The sequence below is a fragment of the Gymnoscopelus microlampas genome (assembly GCF_963454915.1).
Source record: "Gymnoscopelus microlampas genome assembly, chromosome: 3".
Lineage (NCBI taxonomy): Eukaryota > Metazoa > Chordata > Actinopteri > Myctophiformes > Myctophidae > Gymnoscopelus > Gymnoscopelus microlampas.
Window position 1 is genome coordinate 7,275,852 of NC_139940.1, and position 21,263 is coordinate 7,297,114.

The 21,263-nt window shown below is 43.7% G+C and overlaps 1 protein-coding gene across 1 annotated transcript in view; it reads right to left on the bottom strand.

The window, feature by feature from the left end:
• Positions 1-624: 624 nt before the first annotated feature.
• Positions 625-21,263, bottom strand: part of pklr (pyruvate kinase L/R) — a 29,742-nt gene continuing 9,103 nt past the window's right edge. Inside the window, exons 2-12 of the mRNA XM_084049486.1 lie at positions 14,520-14,684; positions 13,495-13,586; positions 13,065-13,196; positions 9,846-10,032; positions 8,054-8,327; positions 7,397-7,547; positions 6,670-6,822; positions 4,906-5,072; positions 1,626-1,692; positions 1,294-1,408; positions 625-835 (exon numbers count right to left, since the gene is read on the bottom strand). Coding sequence (XP_083905612.1) covers positions 729-835; positions 1,294-1,408; positions 1,626-1,692; positions 4,906-5,072; positions 6,670-6,822; positions 7,397-7,547; positions 8,054-8,327; positions 9,846-10,032; positions 13,065-13,196; positions 13,495-13,586; positions 14,520-14,658 — 1,584 coding nt within the window. The 5' untranslated portion in view covers positions 14,659-14,684 and the 3' untranslated portion in view covers positions 625-728. The remainder of the gene's footprint in view (positions 836-1,293; positions 1,409-1,625; positions 1,693-4,905; positions 5,073-6,669; positions 6,823-7,396; positions 7,548-8,053; positions 8,328-9,845; positions 10,033-13,064; positions 13,197-13,494; positions 13,587-14,519; positions 14,685-21,263) is intronic.

Sequence of the window (21,263 nt, forward strand, 5' to 3'; positions counted from 1 at the left end):
ACACACATTCATACACCGATGTCGGAGGAAACCATGCAAGGCACCAACCTGCTCATCGGGAGCAATTAGGGGTTCAGTGTCTTGCTCAAGGACACTTCGACACTAACTCTAGGGGAGCCCCGGATCGAACTGGTAACCTTGCTGTTTCCAGTTCACTCTACCCGGACACTCAACCCCTAAGCCACTGCCGCCCCATAAGCCAACCAGGGGGGTATCGCTACAAAGGGTATTGCATATCCAAAGGGCCGGTAAACAAATGTGACCGTGTACAAAAGGAACCTTTATGGGTTCCCTTTGGTTCCATTTGTACAGAGTCAAATAAGCTCTAAGGAATTTACAGTGTATTAATTGGGGTCACAGGGATGAAACATTGTATCAAATGGGGGTCTGTGGCCTCATGCATATCAAACCAGGGGGTCCTTGAAACTCAAAAGGTTCAGAGTCACTACTCAAATGGCTAAAAGCAAAACATTCCAGTGAGAGCTGCAGCCAGCCATATGTCTGGCTGCCCATTATGTGAGATAAACACCCACAACCAAAACACTCTGCTGGCGCGCGGCCAAGCATCGAGCGCCCTCGGAATAATAAACACCACGGAGAGCATATTAATGAACACATCACGATTTATTTGCAGGGGAGTCATTATGTTTCCACAGACGGTGAACCGTGTCTGCCTGCCTGTCAGTCAGGCTGACGGACAGAGCGGTGTACGGCGGCGTGAGGCCGCTTCAGGTGCAGCTCACCGCCCTCATGATGTTTGTGTGACCTGAGCCAGGGATCCAGCCGGTCACCACGATCACCATGTCACCTGTCTTAAAGAAACCCCTGGCCTTCCCTAGAGAGGGAGAGAGGGAGAGAGAGAGAGGAGAGAGAGAGAGAGAGACAGAAATACAAACGGACGGACGGACGGGCGGGCGGGCGGACGGACGGACGGACGGACGGACGGACGGACGGACGGACGGACGGACGGACGGACGGACGGACGGACGGACGGACAGACAGACAGACAGACAGACAGACAGACAGACAGACAGACAGACAGACAGACAGACAGACAGACAGACAGACAGACAGACAGACAGACAGACAGACAGACAGACAGACAGACAGACAGACAGACAGTTAGACAGACAGACAGACAGACAGACAGACAGACAGACAGACAGACAGAGAGGTGGGGAGCAGAAGTTAATAACTGAATGCCACAAGGGGAATATACACATTGATAGATGGACAATAAGACACACACACACACACACACACACACACACACACACACACACACACACACACCTATTTCCATGCCGAAGTTGACTCTGTTGTCCAGGTCATCTGCCCACACGGGGGCAGGAAGTGGATGGAACAGAACAGGAAACACTCCTCTGAGCAGCTGGGATTGACGTGCCACCTGATCACACACACACACACGCGCACACACACACACACACACACACACACACACACACACACACACACACACACACACACACACACACACACACACACACACACACACACACACACAAGCATGCACAAAATTGAACTTTGAATGAATGAGTTAATTCTAATCTCAGAAATATACAGATAATAGCTATAGTAGTGGTGAATGCAGGGTGAGGATGTACCTGAGGGCATCTGGTTACTGCGACGATAGGACAGCGAGGCCGGTACCTGGACAGGAGGTGAGCTGACCTGAGAGACAGAAAATAAAAAGGGAAATATCTCTGCTATTAGCCAATGGATTTCCACTTTAACTTTGACACATCACACAATGTTATGCAAGCTTCTTACAAATTGCAGTTACATTAAATTAAGAATAAGAGTAAAGTAAGGTTAAGTCTAAATGTATATACACAAGAACACAAAAAAAGACACAAAAGAACTGTGATATTAAAGTGATCACACAGTATATAGTGTTCTATTGCATCTATTTTCTTGTTGATCTTGTTTAGTCGATACACTTTTTGTATTAGCTCGTGCTCATTTGATTTTGCTATTTTGTCTCATCTGTTTAAGAAAGTAGGTAGCTGATATATAGCACTTTTACCCTGGCGCTAGGTATACTCTTGGTTGCTTGTTTTTGCAGGAAATACACTTAAGACTTCTGGTGATTTGTAGTTTCGTTCCCTACCTATGTTGAATGCACTTATTGTAAGTCGCTTTGGATAAAAGCGTCTGCTAAATGACTGTAATGTAATGTAATGTAATGTATTTTGTGCAATATTAAAACAAACGTCAAGCATAGATAGTGTGTTACAGTGTTCCACAGTCTCTTACACAACAGATAAAACATCAACAAATATACATATTACTGTAGCATGTTTGAATATGTATCTGCACTAACAGTCAGAGTTACATAAAGTGAGTGACAGAGGTCAGTGTACCAATGTGAAATAGAGACTGACATGCGCCATCTAGTGGCTGTGTTGGATAACAGAACAGGTTATGGTCAAAGTGCAGCAGGTAGATTTGATTGATTGATTGATTGATTGATTGAATACTTTATTATGATGATTGTTATAATGTTAATATATTATAATATAAATACATAATATATAATATATAATATATTATACATTATAAATGTTGTTATAATATCAGTGGTTCTCAAAGTTTTTTCATGTCAAGGACCTCCAAAATTATATTTATTTGGCCACCGACCCCCCCCCCCCCATCTGAAAATATTGTTGTTCCAGGAACCCCCAGAAGCAAAGATTTGAGTCAAAAAAGGTCCCTTTAAAAACATATATATTCAAATATTTGCACAAATGTTCACGATTTCCCAAAAATAGCAGATCTACAAGCTTGTACATCTGCTATTTTTGAATAGCCCAAAGTGTAAAATAACGGCTTAAGTGGTTACACAGATGCGTTCCCGGTTTGAATGGGTTAAGAAAAATGAAAAAGACACACTGTTAAGGCCTTTGCAGACAGGGTGCGATTAGTCAATCAGTTTTACCGCTTGCGAAAAGACGCACAAATCGAACTGGGTTCGATTGGAGAAAAAAACGCATCACCGCATCGCATTGCCGCACGGTAAATTCGGAGCCGGTGTGCATGCGGTCATTGAGAACCATGTGTTCATTTAAAAAATGATATTGTCCGTTTTTTCCGTGCGAAAAATTGCACCCTGTCTGCAAAGGCCTTTACTGCCAGCTAAAAGCATAAGGGGGTATTCACAGACTGAATGCAGTTGATTGGCTGCCTGAAGGCAGCAGCGTGAGCAGGTTGTGGCCGGGGCGGTGAGTGTCTATGATGAATCATTCAGCCTTGGCTATACGCATCGCTTGGCGTGTAATAGCCTGAAGGGAGGGAAGCTCACCTCCGATAATGCCCTGGGCCAAGGACGCAGAGAGCAAGTTGAGAACCCGGAATTCGGTTCATTCGGTACAAAAAAAATGTACTCCATGAAGTGTAGATGTGTGGCAAAAAGGAAACGTCGCAGCCGACGGGCACGCAGAACGGTGGATGCATAAGCAGAAAGAGGTTCACATAAGTTTTTTTTTTTTTTTTTTTTCATGTTACCTGTCTGTTTTGTGTTTATGTCTGTTTGTTTTTGTTTAAAAAAAAAAAGGAAGCTAAATGTACAACTATAACCTGTGCTTCACAATAAAAATATTTGAAACAGAAAGAGGTTCACATTTAAGCCGTATACTCATTCAATTCTGAACCGATTCTTACATTTTAAAATTCTCTTTTTTTTTTTACCTATAATTTTTATCCCACGATTTTGTAACTCACATTTTTTCACCCAGTGCCAATTTCCTATGTAATCCTTGGCACTACCTACCCTCTGCCAGCCTAGGGAGAGCCCAAGCTGAAGCTCATGCCTCCTTCAATGCATGAGGAGCAAGCAGGCCGCTTCTTATCACCCGACAGGGGGGAGTTTCCCTGGTTAGACGTAGCGCGTGGAAGGAACACGTTATTCCAACCAGTTCCTTTCCCCTCCATCAGGCGCCCCGGCTGACCAGGGGGAGGCAGTATAGTGACCAGGATTACTACATGTTTTTGTGAGGGTATTAACTACCCTAGGAGACACGGGGAGAACATGCAAACTCCACACAGAGTAGGCCCTTTCGCCAACCCCACCTAGGGTATGGGCGCCGATGACGTGGAGGAGAGAACACGCCCCCAGCGCCCACAGCGTCCCCGGCGGGAATTGAACCCAGGACCTTCTAGCTGTGAGGCGACAGCGATTTTAAAATTCTCTATTAGCTGTGAAGGGTCTTCTTTCATGGGTATCAGTTGTGATTGTTACACCATCAAACAATATCAAGCAAAAAGGAAACATCGGCGGGTCCTTCCTCTCTCCATCGCGCACCTCTCCATTCAGAAATGGAAGAACCGTTGTCCTAAAACACCCTCGCCCCGGGGTCTAATCCGTGGTCCCCAATTAAAAAACACAACCATACCAACATAACTGAATACAGAAGAAAACAAATAACTACCTAAAGAGTTGATTTAAGAATACCATAGTTTAAGCCACATTTCTTTTTTAAACTAAAAATTAAGGTTTATCAATGTTCTCATATTTGGGACATTTTTAACCATTGTTTTAGTTGTGTTTTAAAGGTACACACTACACAGGGTGGGCGGTGATACAGCTCATCACGTTGCTCTGTATGGTGCTGTTGTGGAATGCCCTGAGAATGCGGGGGCTCATGCTGAATTTCTTCAGCTGTCTGAGGCAGTAACAGGCCTTGTTAGGCCCTTCTCTCCACGTGCCTGGTGTGCGTGTGTGCGTGTGTGTGTGTGTGTGTGTGTGTGTGTGTGTGTGTGTGTGTGTGTGTGTGTGTGTGTGTGTGTGTGTGTGTGTGTGTGTGTGCGTGCGTGCGTGCGTGCGTGCGTGCGTGCGTGCGTGCGTGCGTGCGTGCGTGCGTGTGTGTGTGTAGTGTGAGTGTATACCTGCCAGAAGAAGTGAGGACAATAATGGCTCCAGCGCAGCATTTGAACGATGACTCCACGGCTCCAATGGCGGTGACCTCTGTGGGGTCAGAGGTCAGGGGGGTCAGCCGCCTCAACTCCTCAAACAACTGCTGGTGGAAAATGGCCGCCTCCGCCTCCCTACAGATCTGCAGAGAGAGAGAGAGTTAATGCTTAAAATATGTTGTTGTAAAATGTGGATGTATTATTTAAAACCACTTATACCACCCTATATACTTAGTTGACCAGTTCCCCAGAGTTCTATACTAGATCCTTTAATATCTTCCCACTACTTCAAATCTTTTTACCGAAAATTCCTGATCTACAAGCTCACTAGCTTGTAGATTGCAGAATATTCCCCCCCTCCCCCAGAATAGGGATGCTATTCAAGTTGTTAAACCAAAACCTAAATAACTGTTGCACGCGCGCGCACACACACACACACACACACACACACACACACACACACACACACACACACACACACACACACACACACACACACACACACACACACACACACACACACACACACACACACACACACACACACACACACACACACACACACAGTGTTGATTTCGTCGACTAAAACTATGACGAAAAATGTTCGTCGACTACCTTTTTTCGCTGACGAAAACTAAATAAGAAATAAGTAAAAACTAAGCTATTATGACTAAAACTAAGACTAAATATATTGACAATTTCGTCAGCAAATAAAAACTAGAATAAAATATTAGTGAGGGACTAGTGGAGAAGATATCCAGTAGAACTAAAAGACGAATCATTTTACGCTTGGCTGCGCTCGGGTGTTGTGCTCTGCAAATAGCAGATCTAAAAGCTCACAGCGCGTCGCGATGCGACACGTTGTGAGCTTGTAGATCGGCTATTTTCAGCATGCAAACAAGTGTAAAATTTGCCATTATGACGCCATCAAGGCACCGCCAAAATACATTTTAGTCGACTAAATCAATTGTAGATTTAGTCGACTATAATCTTATGATATTAAGTAAACTAAAACTAGACTAACAGTAATACATTTCAGATGACTCAAATATGACTAGACTAATTTCGGATACCGATATCAACCGATACCGATACATGCAGGCTTTTTCACCAAAAGTCAACTAATTGTCAGGTAACAACATCACGTATCTGATAAAATAAAACAGCTATAATATCAATATAATATCTAATAAGTCTAATACAATAGAGTGATGTTGTTAGATTTTCAATAAAGTGAGTCCCGGGACTCGCTGGTAGTCATTTGAATGAGTCCCACTAATCTTAGATTAGATGTAGGCCTATCTGACAGTGCAGAAGCATAATTGCTTTGATGCCTATAACATTAACAAGTGTCAACGAGCTTCAGCTGGACCCAGACACACACGCCTTCCAAAATTAGAGCAGTGCTCTAATTTGAAAGATTGGAGTCTGTCTCATTTCTCTGCAAAAGTCCTTGAATATGATGGAATATGATTAAGGATTACTGTGACTATGGTAAGCTCACATTTCATATCACACACACCATACAGTAAGAACTCCTGTAACTTATTAAAAAAAATATTTAAAAAATAAATAAATCCAAAAACCGATACCGATATTTTCCGATATTGATTTTTATGCTAATATGATCGGGAGGCCGATAATATCGGACATCCCTAACTAAAACTAAATGGAATTTGATTCAAAAGACTATGACTAAAACTGAATCAAGATTTGCTGTCAAAATCAACAGTGACGTACTGAGTGCATCATGGCGACGGCCTCCACAGGGTGCTGTCCCTTAGCGGTCTCTCCTGACAGCATGACACAGTCGGCTCCGTCCAGCACAGCGTTGGCCACGTCGCTGCCCTCTGCTCGCGTTGGACGAGGGTGGAGGATCATGCTCTCCAACATCTGGCACACACACACACACGCACACACACACACACACACACACACACACACACACACAAATGTATTGGTTTTTGTGGGATCCTCATTAGCTGTGCATTCATGCAGCAGCGCAGACTGATGTGCGTTTGTGTTTGTGTGTATGGTGTGTTATGGTGTGTTATGGTGTGTATTGTCTGTTGGTATGTGTTCGTTCGAGTGAGTGAGTGAGTGAGTGAGTGAGTGAGTGAGTGAGTGAGTGAGTGAGTGAGTGAGTGAGTGAGTGAGTGTGTGAGTGAGTGAGTGAGTGAGTGAGTGAGTGTGTGTGTGTGTGTGTGTGTGTGTGTATGTATGTGTCTGTGTGTGCACAATGCCTGCGTGCATATATAGTACCTTTATTATTAGGATAAACCCCTTGAGATGCACCATGTCATTTTCAAGGGGCTCCATATATGTGTGTGTGTGTGTGTGTGTGTGTGTGTGTGTGTGTGTGTGTGTGTGTGTGTGTGTGTGTGTGTGTGTGTGTGTGTGTGTGTGTGTGTGTGTGTGTGTGTGTGTGTGTGTGTGTGTGTGTGTGTGTCTGTGTGTGGCCTTTAACCTGTGTTGCACAGATGACGGGCTTCCCTGCAGAGTTACATCTTCCAATCATCATCTTCTGAGCGATGAAGACCTTCTCTGCAGGGATCTCTATGCCCAGGTCGCCCCTGGCAACCATAACCCCGTCACTCGCTGCCAGGATCTCCTCAAAACTGACAGAGAGGAGAGGAGAGGAGAAGAGAAGAGAAGAGAAGAGAAGAGTTTTTCAGGATTTCAGAGAAAGAATGGGGCGATATATAAACAAAATGAGCCCTGTCTGTCTGTGTGTGTGTGTGTGTGTGTGTGTGTGTGTGTGTGTGTGTGTGTGTGTGTGTGTGTGTGTGTGTGTGTGTGTGTGTGTGTGTGTGTGTGTGTGTGTGTGTGTGTGTGTGTGTGTGAGTGAGTGAGTGAGTAAGTGAGTGCACGTGTGCGTGTGCGTGTGTGTGTGCGTGTGCGTGAGTGAGTGAGTGAGCGAGCGAGCGACGGTGAGCGTGTGCGTGTGCAAGTGAGTGAGTGAGTGAGAGAGCGCGTGTGCGTGTGTGTGTGTGTGTGTGTGTGTGCGCGTGTGCGCGTGTGCGCGTGTGTGTGTGTGCGCGTGTGCGTGTGTGTGTGTGTGCGCGTGTGCGTGCGCGTGTGTGTGTGTGTGCGCGTGTGCGTGCGCGTGCGCAAAGTAACTCACTTCTGGACCCCTTGTCTGCTCTCCACCTTGCTGACCACCTTGATGAGTTGTCCGTGCGGCCCCAGCGCCTTGCGGACGTCCCTCACGTCCTGCGCCGAGCGGATGAAGCTGGCGAACACCATGTCCACTCCCTGGGACACCCCGAAGCGGAGGTCGCCCTCGTCCCGCTCGCTCACCGCGGGCAGCCCGATGAGGTCACAGCCCGGCAGGTTGACGCCTTTGCGGCTGCAGAGCACGCCGCCCGACTCCACCAGGCACTCCACCCACTCATCACCTGGGGGAGAGGAGAGGACCATTGGTTCTCCAAAGGCGGCTTTCCATATGCATGGCCTCACCCTACCCCACACCACACCGCCCACTTGTGCCTTGGTTTCCACTACAATGAAGTGGGTAGAGTGGTGTGTAAGTGGTACTAAACTGGTGCCTAAAAAGTACCCAGTCCTGGGTAGGTCTGAGCTAGGCCAAGCTGGGCCACATGCACAGGTGATTTGCATTTGTATACAGGACAGTTGGCCACTCACCTACATTCCATTGTTAGGCAAAAATTTACATTACAAATGAGTGTGAATGACCGGAGTCTGCTACTCATACCTGTGGATTTGAGCAGGGGTACTTTTGTGTAATGGAAACGGTAGATATTTTGATGCGGTGTGGTGTGGTGTGGTGTAGTGTGGTGTGGTGTTGTGCTTAAGCTGCATTGGAAAGGGGGCTCAAGTGGGGTCCGGGGACCCCCAGGGGTCCTCAAGGGAGTTCCAGGGGGTACCCAGCTTAATGATAGATAGTTAGGAACCAAATTGACCCTTATGGGTCTGTAACTCAGAGAGTGTACAAATGGAACCAAATGGACCCGTTAGGGTCCATTTGGTTCCATTTGTACACTCTCTGAGTTAAATTAACATTGATTATACAATATAAATTGGGGTCCCAAAGATAGAAATGTCATTAAATGTGGGTCTGTAGCCCTAATGTATGTCAAACTGGGGGTCCTTGAAATTAAAATGGTTGAAAATCACTGCTAGAGCCGTACAAATCTTCTCATATGGGGGTCCTGGGCGTATCTTTTCAAATGGGGGTCCGTGGGCTAATAAGTGTCAATTTGGGGGTCCTTGACTAGAAAAGGTTTGAGAACCACTGATTTACACTATCAAGTACATCTATCATTACTGGATACAGCATCATGTCATCCTACTGTATGTTTTCAGTAGAGTAACTGTACTATTGTCTTATACTGTGTTATCATTACTGTAACCCCAGTGGTTTTCAAACCTTTTGTGTCCAAATGTCAAGGTATACGGTCACCTGTATTTTTGTGTCCTTGCAAAATTGCTTCTATAACGCGTATACATACATGTGTCAATATCTCTCCTGCCGAATAAAGAAATACATGACTTTAATGATTTTCATCATAAACATGCGCTACCATCACGCAGTGGTGTAAAGTAAGTATATTTACGCAAGTACTCCACTACATCCCAGAGGCAAATACTTTTACTACACTACAATTATTAGAAAACTTTAGTTACTAGTTACTTTGCAATTGTCAATTATTATATTATAAAACATACATTTACCACTTTAGCCCTATTTTATACATACAGGCTATTTTCAAACATTTTAGGACTTTTACTTTTGGTACTTTAAGTACATGTTGATACCAATACTTTTGTACTTTTATTCAAGTAAATGTTTAATTCTGGACTTTTACTTGTAACAGAGCACTTCTACATTGCAGTATTGATATTTTTACCTAAGTAAAATACTTTTTCCACCACTGCCATGGCGTTCTACACACCAGTCTCCAGGACTTTGAGTCCGATGAGGCCGTCGTCGATGTAGATCTGTCCTCCTTTGGCCAGGACTTTAGGCAGACTGGGGTAGTCCACCCACACCTGCTGCTCGTCCGACTTGTCCCTGTCTGCCTCCGCTACGGACACGCGGATGTGAGACCCTTTCACCAGCTCCACTTCCTCCTCCACTTTCTACACACACGCACGCGCACACACGCACACACACACACACACACACACACACACACACACACACACACACACACACACACACACACACACACACACACACACACACACACACACACACACACACACACACACACACACACACACACACACACACACACACACAGACACACAGACGCACACACACACACACACACACACACACACACACACACACACACACACACACAAAACATTTATTACACAGAGCACCAAACACTATATATCCATCAGATCCATTTGTAAGATAAGCTTCAAGGTTCAAGGTTCAGCTAAGGCATGGGCCCTCAACAGGGGGTCCGGGACCCCTAGGGGGTCCTCAGAGTTACTACAGGGGGGTCGCCAAATCTTTATGCGATAGGAAATTAAATTGTATTAACCACTTGAACCCTAGGCATCCCATATTATGGGGGGAACATTTGCCAAACATAACTGCAACTACAAGCTCAGTTGAACTTGTAGATCGCGTGAGTATCATGACACTCAACAATGAGCAGGAGTAGAGAAAAAACTAACTTTGCATCTGTTATATTAGGCGAATTTCAGCCTTCCACGGGCTCCCATTATGCCAACGGAGGGGGTCGTTAGACTGGACGAAGGGGACTCTCTGGGAATAACTCAACGTCCCTTTCAATGTTGGTGAGTGATTAGCGTCACATCAAAGATAACACTTAAAATGTCCGGATGTCTCCTTTAAGGTTAGGTTTAGGCATAGTCTTGCTGAGGTTAGGGTTAGGGTTAAGGTTAGGTTTAGGCATAGTCTTGCTGAGGTTAGGGTTAGGGTTAAGGTTAGGTTTAGGCATAGTCTTGCTGAGGTTAGGGTTAGGGTTAAGGTTAGGTTTAGGCATAGTCTTGCTGAGGTTAGGGTTAGGGTTAAGGTTAGGTTTAGGCATAGTCTTGCTGAGGTTAGGGTTAGGGTTAAGGTTAGGTTTAGGCATGGTTGCAAAAACGAGAACTGTCTATCACAGCGACTACTGGCCGATCACAGCAGGTTTTTCCTAGAACTGCGGTGGGATCCATAATAACGCGTCACAGTGGAGAAAGTCAGCAACTTCAAGTTCCTATAGGCATGGACCTTGCTGTGGTGCGGACTCGGAGCACATTGTCAAGGTGAGCTCCCCTCCCCCCAGGACCATTATACAAGAAGCGGTCAGTGGTGTAAAGTAACTAAGTACATTTATTCAAGTACTGTACTTAAGTACAATTTTGAGGTACTTTTACTTTACTAGAGTATTTCCAAATTTCAGTACTTTTACTTCTACTCCACTACATTTCAGAGGCAAATATTGTACTTTTACTCCACTACAATTATTTTAAAACTTTAGTAACTAACTAGTTACTTTGCAGATATAAATGATTACGTTATAAAACATACATTAACCACTTTAGCCCTATTTTATACCTAGGCTGTTTGAAAATAGCCGATCTACAAGCTTTTTTTAGTACTTTTACTTTTGTACTTTAAGTACATTTTGATACCAATACTTTTGTACTTTAAGTACATTTTTGAAATCCGGACTTTTACATTGCAGTATTGTAAGTTTTACTTAAGTAAAACATTTGAGTACTTTTCCCACCACTGGAAGCGGTGCATATAGCCAAGGCTGAGTGGACTCGGATCATCAAGGACATTCACCGCCCCCGTCACGGCCACAATCTGTTCATAAGCTGCGTGGGACCACAGCCAGGCAAGTACCTATGCATTTTGTATGTATTTTATATGTTGTTATCAGGGCGTCCTTGAAAAAGAGAGCTTGCTCTCAATGGGCTTCCCTGAATAAATAAAGGAAAAAGAAAGAAAGAAAGAAAAGGCATTCCACTAGTCCATACATGGGCAACTGGCGGCCCGGGGGCCACATGCGGCCCCCACCTTCACCTTGAATATCGGAATACTGATATATTATTGATTTCAGCAAACATGACCCGCTTTAATTACTTCACTCTATATTAGTAGCTTAATGACTAGTATTACATTTACATTGTCTTTTTTATGTCCAATGTATTTGTATTAAGTTCATAAAGTTAACATAAGTATAACTAAATGCATTTGAAATTAAATAAAGATTTTCTTTTCAGGATTCCAATTCAAATATAGCAAAACAAAATTCAGGATTCCAATTCCAATCCGATTCGCAGTGCGGCGCGTTTAGAGCTTGTAGATCTGCTATTTTTGCTACTTTTGTGTGACATAGAATGGCCCGAAAGTATATTCAATGTGGCCCTCTGGAGACTGGAGTGAGTGTGGAAATATAGTGGCCCTCTCCATCATCAAAGTTGCCCACCCTTGGTCTACTCATGGAGCAGCTTCCACCTGTCTATCACAGGGACGTGACAATCAATTGATTGGATTTTTGATTAGTGCTCTAACTCAGCGTACACACAGCCAATCGACCCTCGGCCATATGAATGCAAATGCGTTGGCTTTGTCTTCATGGGACCATCACCATAGAGTTATAATATATCGGCCAGCACCTGTACTCGCCTGGCAGGCAGGTACTCGGGGGTGAAAGTGGGTCAGAACGGGCTGATAGGTTCAGTTAAAATATTCAGCACCACCAGTCCACCGTACCGGACAGGGGAAGAAGAGGGGCTGTCAAAAAGCCCATATTATAACCTCCCATGAACAACAATCAAACACATGTACTAACGTTAAATCAACATTGGGTTAGTTTTCTTATAAAGTGCTTCTAAATCGCTCCATTGTTTTTATTATTGATTGTGATTTTATTATTTAAATGTTTAGAATCAGTTAAGAGTCTAACTGATTCGAAAAATGTAAAACCCTACTGTTTTCCCAAAATATCCAATTAAATATGTTCAAAATAAAAGCTTACAGTAGCTACTGTTTCACAAACAGAAGAGGAAACAGTGTGTGCGTTGTGTTGTTTTATATCGTGGTTGTTTATATCGTGGTTGTGTTGTGTTGTGTTGTGTTGTGTTGTGAGTAAGGTGTGCACTGTAAGTGAGCAGCCAATCACAACAGAGCTCCTCCTCACCCCTTTGACCAATCCCGTGCGGATCTCGGGTCCCTTGGTATCCAGGGCGATGGCGACAGGTCTGTAGTAGCGGGGGTCAGAGGTCAAGGTCTCCGTTGCCTCGCGGATGTTCTTGATGGTCTCACCGTGGTACTGCAGCAACACAACACACACTAAGCACACGTGCACTAATACAGCACACACAACAAACACTCAGTACACGTGCACTAATACAACGCGCACTCACACACACACACAACATACACTCAGTACACAGGCACAAATACAACCACCACACACACACACACAGGCACACACGCACACACGCACGCACGCACGCACGCACACACACACACACACACACACACACACACACACACACACACACACACACACACACACACACACACGCACACACGCACACACGCACACACGCACACACAGTACATACTTCATGTGATCCATGGGAGAAGTTGAGACGAGCGATGTTCATTCCTGCTTTCACCATCTCTTGTAACTTTGGAATGGAACGAGATGCAGGACCTGAGCGAGAGAGAGAGAGAGAGAGAGAGAGAGAGAAAGAGAAGAGAGAGAGAGAGAGAGAGAGAGAGAGAGAGAGAGAGAGAGAGAGAGAGAGAGAGAGAGAGGCGGGGGGGTTTAGAATGGTCAGGAATTGGTCAGGGAAGCCAGTTTGTCATTAGATCATGTCTTGTTTTAAAGCTGAATGTTGGAAAATGAAATGTAATCAAATGAATCCCTGTAATGTTAATGTACGGTATATAGGCTGTGTGCATAACCACAGCCCCACATGGTGGCATGTCCGTTTCCTGTTCTGTTCCAGTCAATGTTTCCCAAAACTTTTTAATTGGCTCGGCAGCAAATATGAAATTGGAACACACACGACACCTTCATATGCGTTTGCTTTCGGCTATAGAGTACAGAAGTCCTCGCGTAACTCGTTCATCCCCTGGTTCGTAAAGTAATTTTGCTATGGAGAATAACATTGGGTTATCTTAGAATCGTCTCATATAAGAATTGTGTTCCAAAAATAAACAAACTGCCTCAGCAATATTGTCAGGGAGGTGGCTCTGTATTGTCAGTCACTCATATTTGAAACAGTCCGTTTCTGGCGAATATTTAGCAAATTCGGCGGAAGTGACATTATCGTTTTCTCACCGTCAGTTGATGCTTCATATCCATAAGAGTCAAACCGCCGGGGTCATTTGTTTATTTTTGGAACACAGTTCTTATTTGACGCGATATTAAACACGTTAATGGGAATTCAGAACGGGGGAAAAAAACGTGACCCAGGTAGGATGCGCAGACTTCGGTGCTCTATTATCTGCCTCTACACACACTACTCTGAATGTTTGAGTGAACCGCTGCTCTGCCCTATCCCCGCCCCCGCCCCCCCCCCACCCCCCGGCTTCAAATTGATGGAGAAGTGTGATGCAGCTGATTGGCTGTGGCGCCCACCAATGGTGCAGATGATGCTGGTGTTGCGGGCTGTGATTGGCTCCTGGTTGATGTCCAGGAGACACAGATGCTCCAGGAAGGTGTCGGCCATGCTGGCGTCTAGCTGCTGTTTCTGGATGAAGGAATCTGGGAGGGACATAGCATCCGAGTACCTACGCAGACGAGCTGCAAGGACACACATGGTTATGGTTAACAAAAACTAGATGTGGGGGGAAGAAAAAACCTTACTGAAATTGTATTGTGTTTATAAAACAAACTAAATGCATAGGGAAAATGTCTTTGTCAATTTCTTCACAATGAGCCTAGTATTTTGGGTGATTATGAAATCTATCTTCCATTTTCAAAAATGGTATGATGCTTTGTTTTTTTATTACACAACTAGAGGGCCGGCCGCCGGCCCCCTAGCCTCGCACGGGGTAGCAAGATCGTGGGATAAAAATATCCAAAAGTAAAACCAAAAGGAAAAAAATGTAAATGTGTTTGGGATGTACATGGCACGTGAATGACGGACATATTGTCATACAGACATGACTGAAGTGAAAGCAACGGCCTGGGTCATCAAAAAGGTAAGCTAGAGGGGGGGGTTGAAGCGAAGGACGCGCTTGTGTTGTTGTGCTGGCGAAGAGACGCGGAGTTTCAATGGCGGCGCTTCGTGTTGTTTCGGCTAAACCTATCGGCGTTTGGTGTCGGTGGTGCGCACGGTAAACGGTACGAAACCGCTTCCCCTTCCGTTTTATCCGTAATGTGGTGAGTGGAATTAATTATGTTGCGACGTGGAAAATGTGTAGTGACAAATGTGACGTTGCCTAATGCACACGTAAATTCAGCGCGCACGTTGTCGCTACTGTGTTGGCGCGACGTGGTGTGTAGTTGTTGTGTTTAGTCGATATCAGTGCTGTGGGTATAGCTTCAGCGGCGGGGCGGAAGTCATTCCTCGATTATATAGATAGATACTTGTGTTTGAATCTTGCCCCTGACAAATACCCCAATAAAAAAGTTAAAGTAACACTAAAACTAACTAGAAAAAGTGCTCCTCGGAGCACAACTCTCCGCCAGAAGACTTGTGTTGGGAATGTTCTAATTCTTATGTTCTAACTGTCCTATCCATCCTGTCTGTATAAGTGTCCGATCCGTCCTGTCTGTATAAGTGTCCTATCCGTCCTGTCTGTATAAGTGTCCTATCCGTCCTGTCTGTATAAGTGTCCTATCCGTCTTGTCTGTATAAGTGTCCTATCCGTCCTGTCTATGTAAGTGTCCTATCCCTCCTGTCTGTGTAAGTGTCCTATCTGTCCATTTCTCAGCCATGTCAACTCGAAATCATGCTCGCTGGCTTGGGCGCTTAGCTGTTAACTAAGCATTTGTAGGATCGAGGCCTTCCCATCTAGAGAGGCTTTAGCTTAATTAAAGTATCTGCTTTGCATGCAGGATTGTTGGAACTGTCTTACCTCACTTTGAAAGAGGCACAGACTCTTTCAAAGTGACACATGTATTTTATAGGCCGCTATACGTCACTAGCCAATCGGATCACACTATTTCACCGTATTGTCACGTGTCACGTGAGGCTTGACCAATGTTAGTCCCAGTTTCAGAAAGTGAAAACAAACTCTCCTGGCGGAGAGAATAAACCCGCTTTAAGAACTCATTCCAACCATACCGAAATTACATTTTTACTTTAAGTAAAAATAGTAAAAATAAAAACAGATAAAACATGCAAAACTATAATATAACTCCTTGACACACTATCAATAATCAATATGACTAGTCAGTCACAAGTCATATTTACATTTTACATACAGGTAACACTTATTCTATGTATCTATTATCTATTTATATCAACTTATTCTATTAACAAGTGCACACTAGCCATTGTATGAGTCAGACAATAGGGCAGCTGAGAGAGAGTAGAGACAGTATAGGAGAGACAGGCAGTAGGAAAGCTGGGGGGGAGACAGTATAGGAGAGACAGGTAGTAGGACAGCTGAGAAGGAGACAGCATGTGGGAAAGACACAGGAGAGAAAGCTCATGGAGCCAGGAGTGTGTAGCTGGACAGTTGTATCTAGTTAGAAGAGAATAGAGCTGACTGAAGACTGATTTTAAGGCACAGTCACACATACAGGTCACAGCTTCCCACTGCGCTGACAGCATTAAAATGTGTGGCTTTTTGACCCTTGTGAGCTTGTTGATCAGCTATTTTCACCATCGTAAATCAAGCTTAAAGGGATAGTTCAACCCCAAAATGACTTTGATTAGTCACCCCATGGAGACTTGAATTCATGGATATATATATACTTTTTTTTTTGCATTCCTAAGCCAATGATTTGATGACCGGCAGCGGTTTCGGTAGGAGACACAAAGAGTCTCCTTTGTGTCTCCTACCGAAACCGCTGCCTGCCGGTCCGCTGGTCATCAAATTATTGCCTTAGGAATGCGACACAAACTAAAAAAATATCCATGAATTCAAGTCTCCATGGGGTGACTAATCGATAGACAAAAAAAACGTTATTTTTGGGTGAACTATCCCTTTAAGGGGCATACTGTGTCTGCACAGCCGGCCTAACAAACCGAGAAAGACTCCAGTGGACAAAGTCCTCCACAGCAAGACTGTAGCATAACTGTATAGCCCCCTTATTGCTGCAAGCTGGTAGTTGTGTCTCATATAGGCTAGCTATGTTCAGACTGGCAGCCTAAAGCAGATTTTTGGCTGATCCAGATTGGAATCAGACTGGTTTATATCAAGTCTGAACAGAAAGAAAAAACAAATGGAAACATATTTCTGCTAATCAGATTTGAACCAAATTCCTAGGCGGTTTGAAATGCAATTCAAATCTGATTTCTAAAGACGTGTTTCGGCCTGGACACTTGGACACTGAACACTGATTAATACTTTGTCGTATGACGGTGTCACTCGCCGAGAACAGCAGATCTACAAGCTCACAATGCGTCATATCCTGACACATTGTGAGCTTGAGATCTGGTTATTTTCAGTGAGCAACAATGTCGTATAAATTAAGCAGTCTAGGCCTATTCACTGCACGCCTATGTCGTTACCACAGCAACCAGTGCAGAAACGTGACGTCGACGATGTCTGAATACACAAATCCGATCTGATAACTTGCAAATAAACAGTGTGGACACTGGACACTGGTCAGCGTAAAGAAACGGATTAGATTTGCTGTATTATTTCTCTTCTCCCCAAAAGATCAACGACCTGCTGTATGTTCACATGCAGCACAACAAACAGATCTGCTTTCTTCACAAGCAGCAAAAACACATTTCAATCCAGGCAGGGAAGACAGACATTAATATGAAACACTCATATCATCATAATATTTAGAACATCAAATAGTGGTGATTATTTCCACCATTTTTGTTTTTACCAAATTTGTTACCAAATTTTATGACGATTCCTGCTAAAATGTGTTTGCTATGGACACTGCATGAACATAGCTTTCGCCAGGAAGTAGCTATTTTCCTCACTGTTGCCTTCATAAGGTTTTCGTAACATGTCTTTAACATTTCTCAACACAGCGTACATTCAGCAAAACGATAGGTTAACTTTTATACGATAAGGCCATCAGTTTGAATTACTTCTGCTATTAGAAATTAACATATTTTTGCCCGTTCTTGATTGCTGGAGGATTACGGAAGCCCAATTGTGTTGTGGACGCGTTCCACTACTGTCTTGGCCAGTCTGCCTTCGATGGGCTTCATTCCATTTCAAATTGCCGCTGGTCGACCGCAGCTTGAAACAAAATTCTTTCTAATTTGATGCTACATTTCCAAGAATACAGTATGTGACTGAGAATATGTAATATATTGTCGCAGGTTGAAAAAAATCCAAACATTTTCAGGATTCAAATTCAAAAACAGCAAAAGTAGCAAATCTACAAACTCAAAACGCGCCGCTTTGCGCCGCGTTTCGAGCTTGCAGATCTGCTACTTTTGAGGCTTTTGTGTGACGCTCTAGTATGATCACATAGGCCATTAATTTAGGAAAAAACACAAAAGGATGGAAAATGGAAATAGGAGCAACGATAGCAACGATATTATACATTCATATTGAGCCACAGCATCATCTGATATAATGCACTCCAATATAGTGTGTGTGCGTGCAAAGTAACTCACTTCTGGATAGCTTTTGCCACTTTACTGACCACCAAGGTAAATTGTCCATCCTGTGGATGTCCCTCACGTCCTTTGCCGAGCGGCTGAAGCTATAAGCTAAGTGTGTGTGTGTGTGTGTGTGTGTGTGTGTGTGTGTGTGTGTGTGTGTGTGTGTGTGTGTGTGTGTGTGTGTGTGTGTGTGTGTGTGCATCAAATATGGTACTATGGCCGAATAAACAAGATGAAGACAGGGTTATCAAACTGGACTTTATATTTAACCTGCCTTGTTTAATTGGACTTTGGCATATACACTTTGACATATATGCACTGAACGCAATTTGAAAGCGTAAAGTCGCGTTACAATATTTGAAGAGACCATGTTGGCAGTATTATTGTACCTGTGTGTGTGTGTGTGCGTGTGCGTGTGCGTGTGCGTGTGCGTGTGTGTGTGCGTGTGCATGTGCGTGTGTGTGTGTGTGTGTGTGTGTGTGTTTGTATGTTTGTATTACTATAGTGAGGGCCAAATGCCCCCACAAGTATGGTAGAATATGAAAAATAGACATAGATTTTTTTTAGAGATACGTTTACAATTAGGAAAAAAATCAGGTTGGAGTTAGGTTTAAAATGAGACATTCAGAGGTTAGTTTTTGGAGTTAGGGTTAGAATTATACCCGATTTATACTTAGTTTCGTGCCGGTGTCGTGCACCGGAAAATTGACGATCTACAAGTTAATTTTCGGCTTTAGGCTTGCGATTAAAAATGGCAATAAAAAATAATGGCATTCATAAAATTATTCTTTTAAAATGTTGATGTCCTCACAAGTATAGTAATACAAAACAGTGTGTGCGTGTGCGCGTGTGTGTGCGCGTGTGTGTGTGTCCTGTAGATTTCAGTACCTGTCAGATATATCACACCTTTCCCTTGGATGTCTTTGACCTAGATTTTTCACCCGGCTGCACATGCATCATAGAGATACACTGTGACATGTTCCACAGCACGAGCACACACACACAAACATACGGCAGGCAGGCACACACACACACACTCTCTCTCTCCGTCTCTCTCTCTCTCTCCGTCTCTCTCTCTCGCGCTAGACACTATAGAACGTCTACATGAACATACATATTTATAAAGACACGGTGCAAACAGTCACATGCGCACACGAGGGCACACGTGTTGCACATGATGTGCAAGCTAGATGCAAACATATAAATGCCCCCTCCCCTCCCCAACACACAACACGTTGTAAGCTTCAAAAACATCAAAAGTAGCAGATCTACAAGCTCGAAACGCAGCTCGAAACGCAGCGCAAAGCGACGCGTTTCGAGCGTGTAGATCTGCTACTTTTGATGCTTTTGAACTTGAATCCTAAAAAGTAACCGTATTGGACATAACATGAGGTTTCCATATACCTGACCTACAACAGTTCAGGCTATAAATAAGGAATGGATGAGACTGAGGCAGCTACAGCGATGCAACCTGTCAGCAGTGGTGGAAAAAGTACTCAAATTCTTTACTTAATAAGTAAAAGTACCAATACTGCAATATAAAAATACTCTGTTACAAGTAAAAGTCCACAATTCAAAATGTACTTGAGTAAAAGTACAGAAGTATTGGCATCAAAATGTACTTAAAGTACCAAAAGTAAAAGTACTAAAATGTTTGAAAATAGCAGATCTACAAGCTCACAACGCGTCGCATCGCGACGCGTTGTGAGCTTGTAGATCGGCTGTTTTCAAATAGCCTAGGTATAAAATAGGGCTAAAGTGGTTAATGTATGTTCTATAACATCATGATTTACATCTGCAAAGTAACTAGTAACTAAAGTAAAAGTAAAGTAAAAGTACAATATTTGCCTCTGAGATGTAGTGGAGTAGAAGTAAAAGTATTGGAAATTGGAAATACTAAGTAAAGTGCAAATATCTCAAAATTGTACTTAAGTAAATATACTTTCCACCACTGCCTGTCAGTCAGCGCTCAGCCCCTGTGACCCGAGAGAGAAGTGATATAGGCCTGGGTGTGTCCCTGTATACTGTACCAGGAACACCACACCTACACTGGGTCAGTGCACACTGTTTACATTAGGTCATACAGTACTGATAACCTGTTTACACTACTGGGTCGTACAGTGCTAAATAATCTCTCTACAATCAGCGTTGCCAGATTTTGCGAGAGAAACACACATACGGGGGCTGAGGGTTCTCCAGCAAAATGAGTTATTATCGCATTTAAAAAATCAGTTGAACCACTTTAACCACTGTATACATCATACTGCGTCGTGCAGCTTGTAGATCTGCTGTTTTTAGTAAAATCTTGAAAATAAAAAAGTTAAATATTTGGAATATTTAAATGCAAACGAATCGTGTATAGGGGTCCTTGGCACACAATGTTTTCAGATGGGGGTCCGCTGGAACAATACATATTACGTTGGGGGTCCTTGACATGAAAATGTTTGACTTTGAGAACGACGTGTTTAAACAACATGAGACAGCAAGCCCAAATAAGAAACTACACATCCACCAATATTTACTAAGCGACTTCACAGAAAAGACCCACGCCCAAAGTCGCTTATAATAAGCAGACATGGCAACGCTGTCTACAATGGACCAGTACATTAATAACCTACACTGTCTGGACC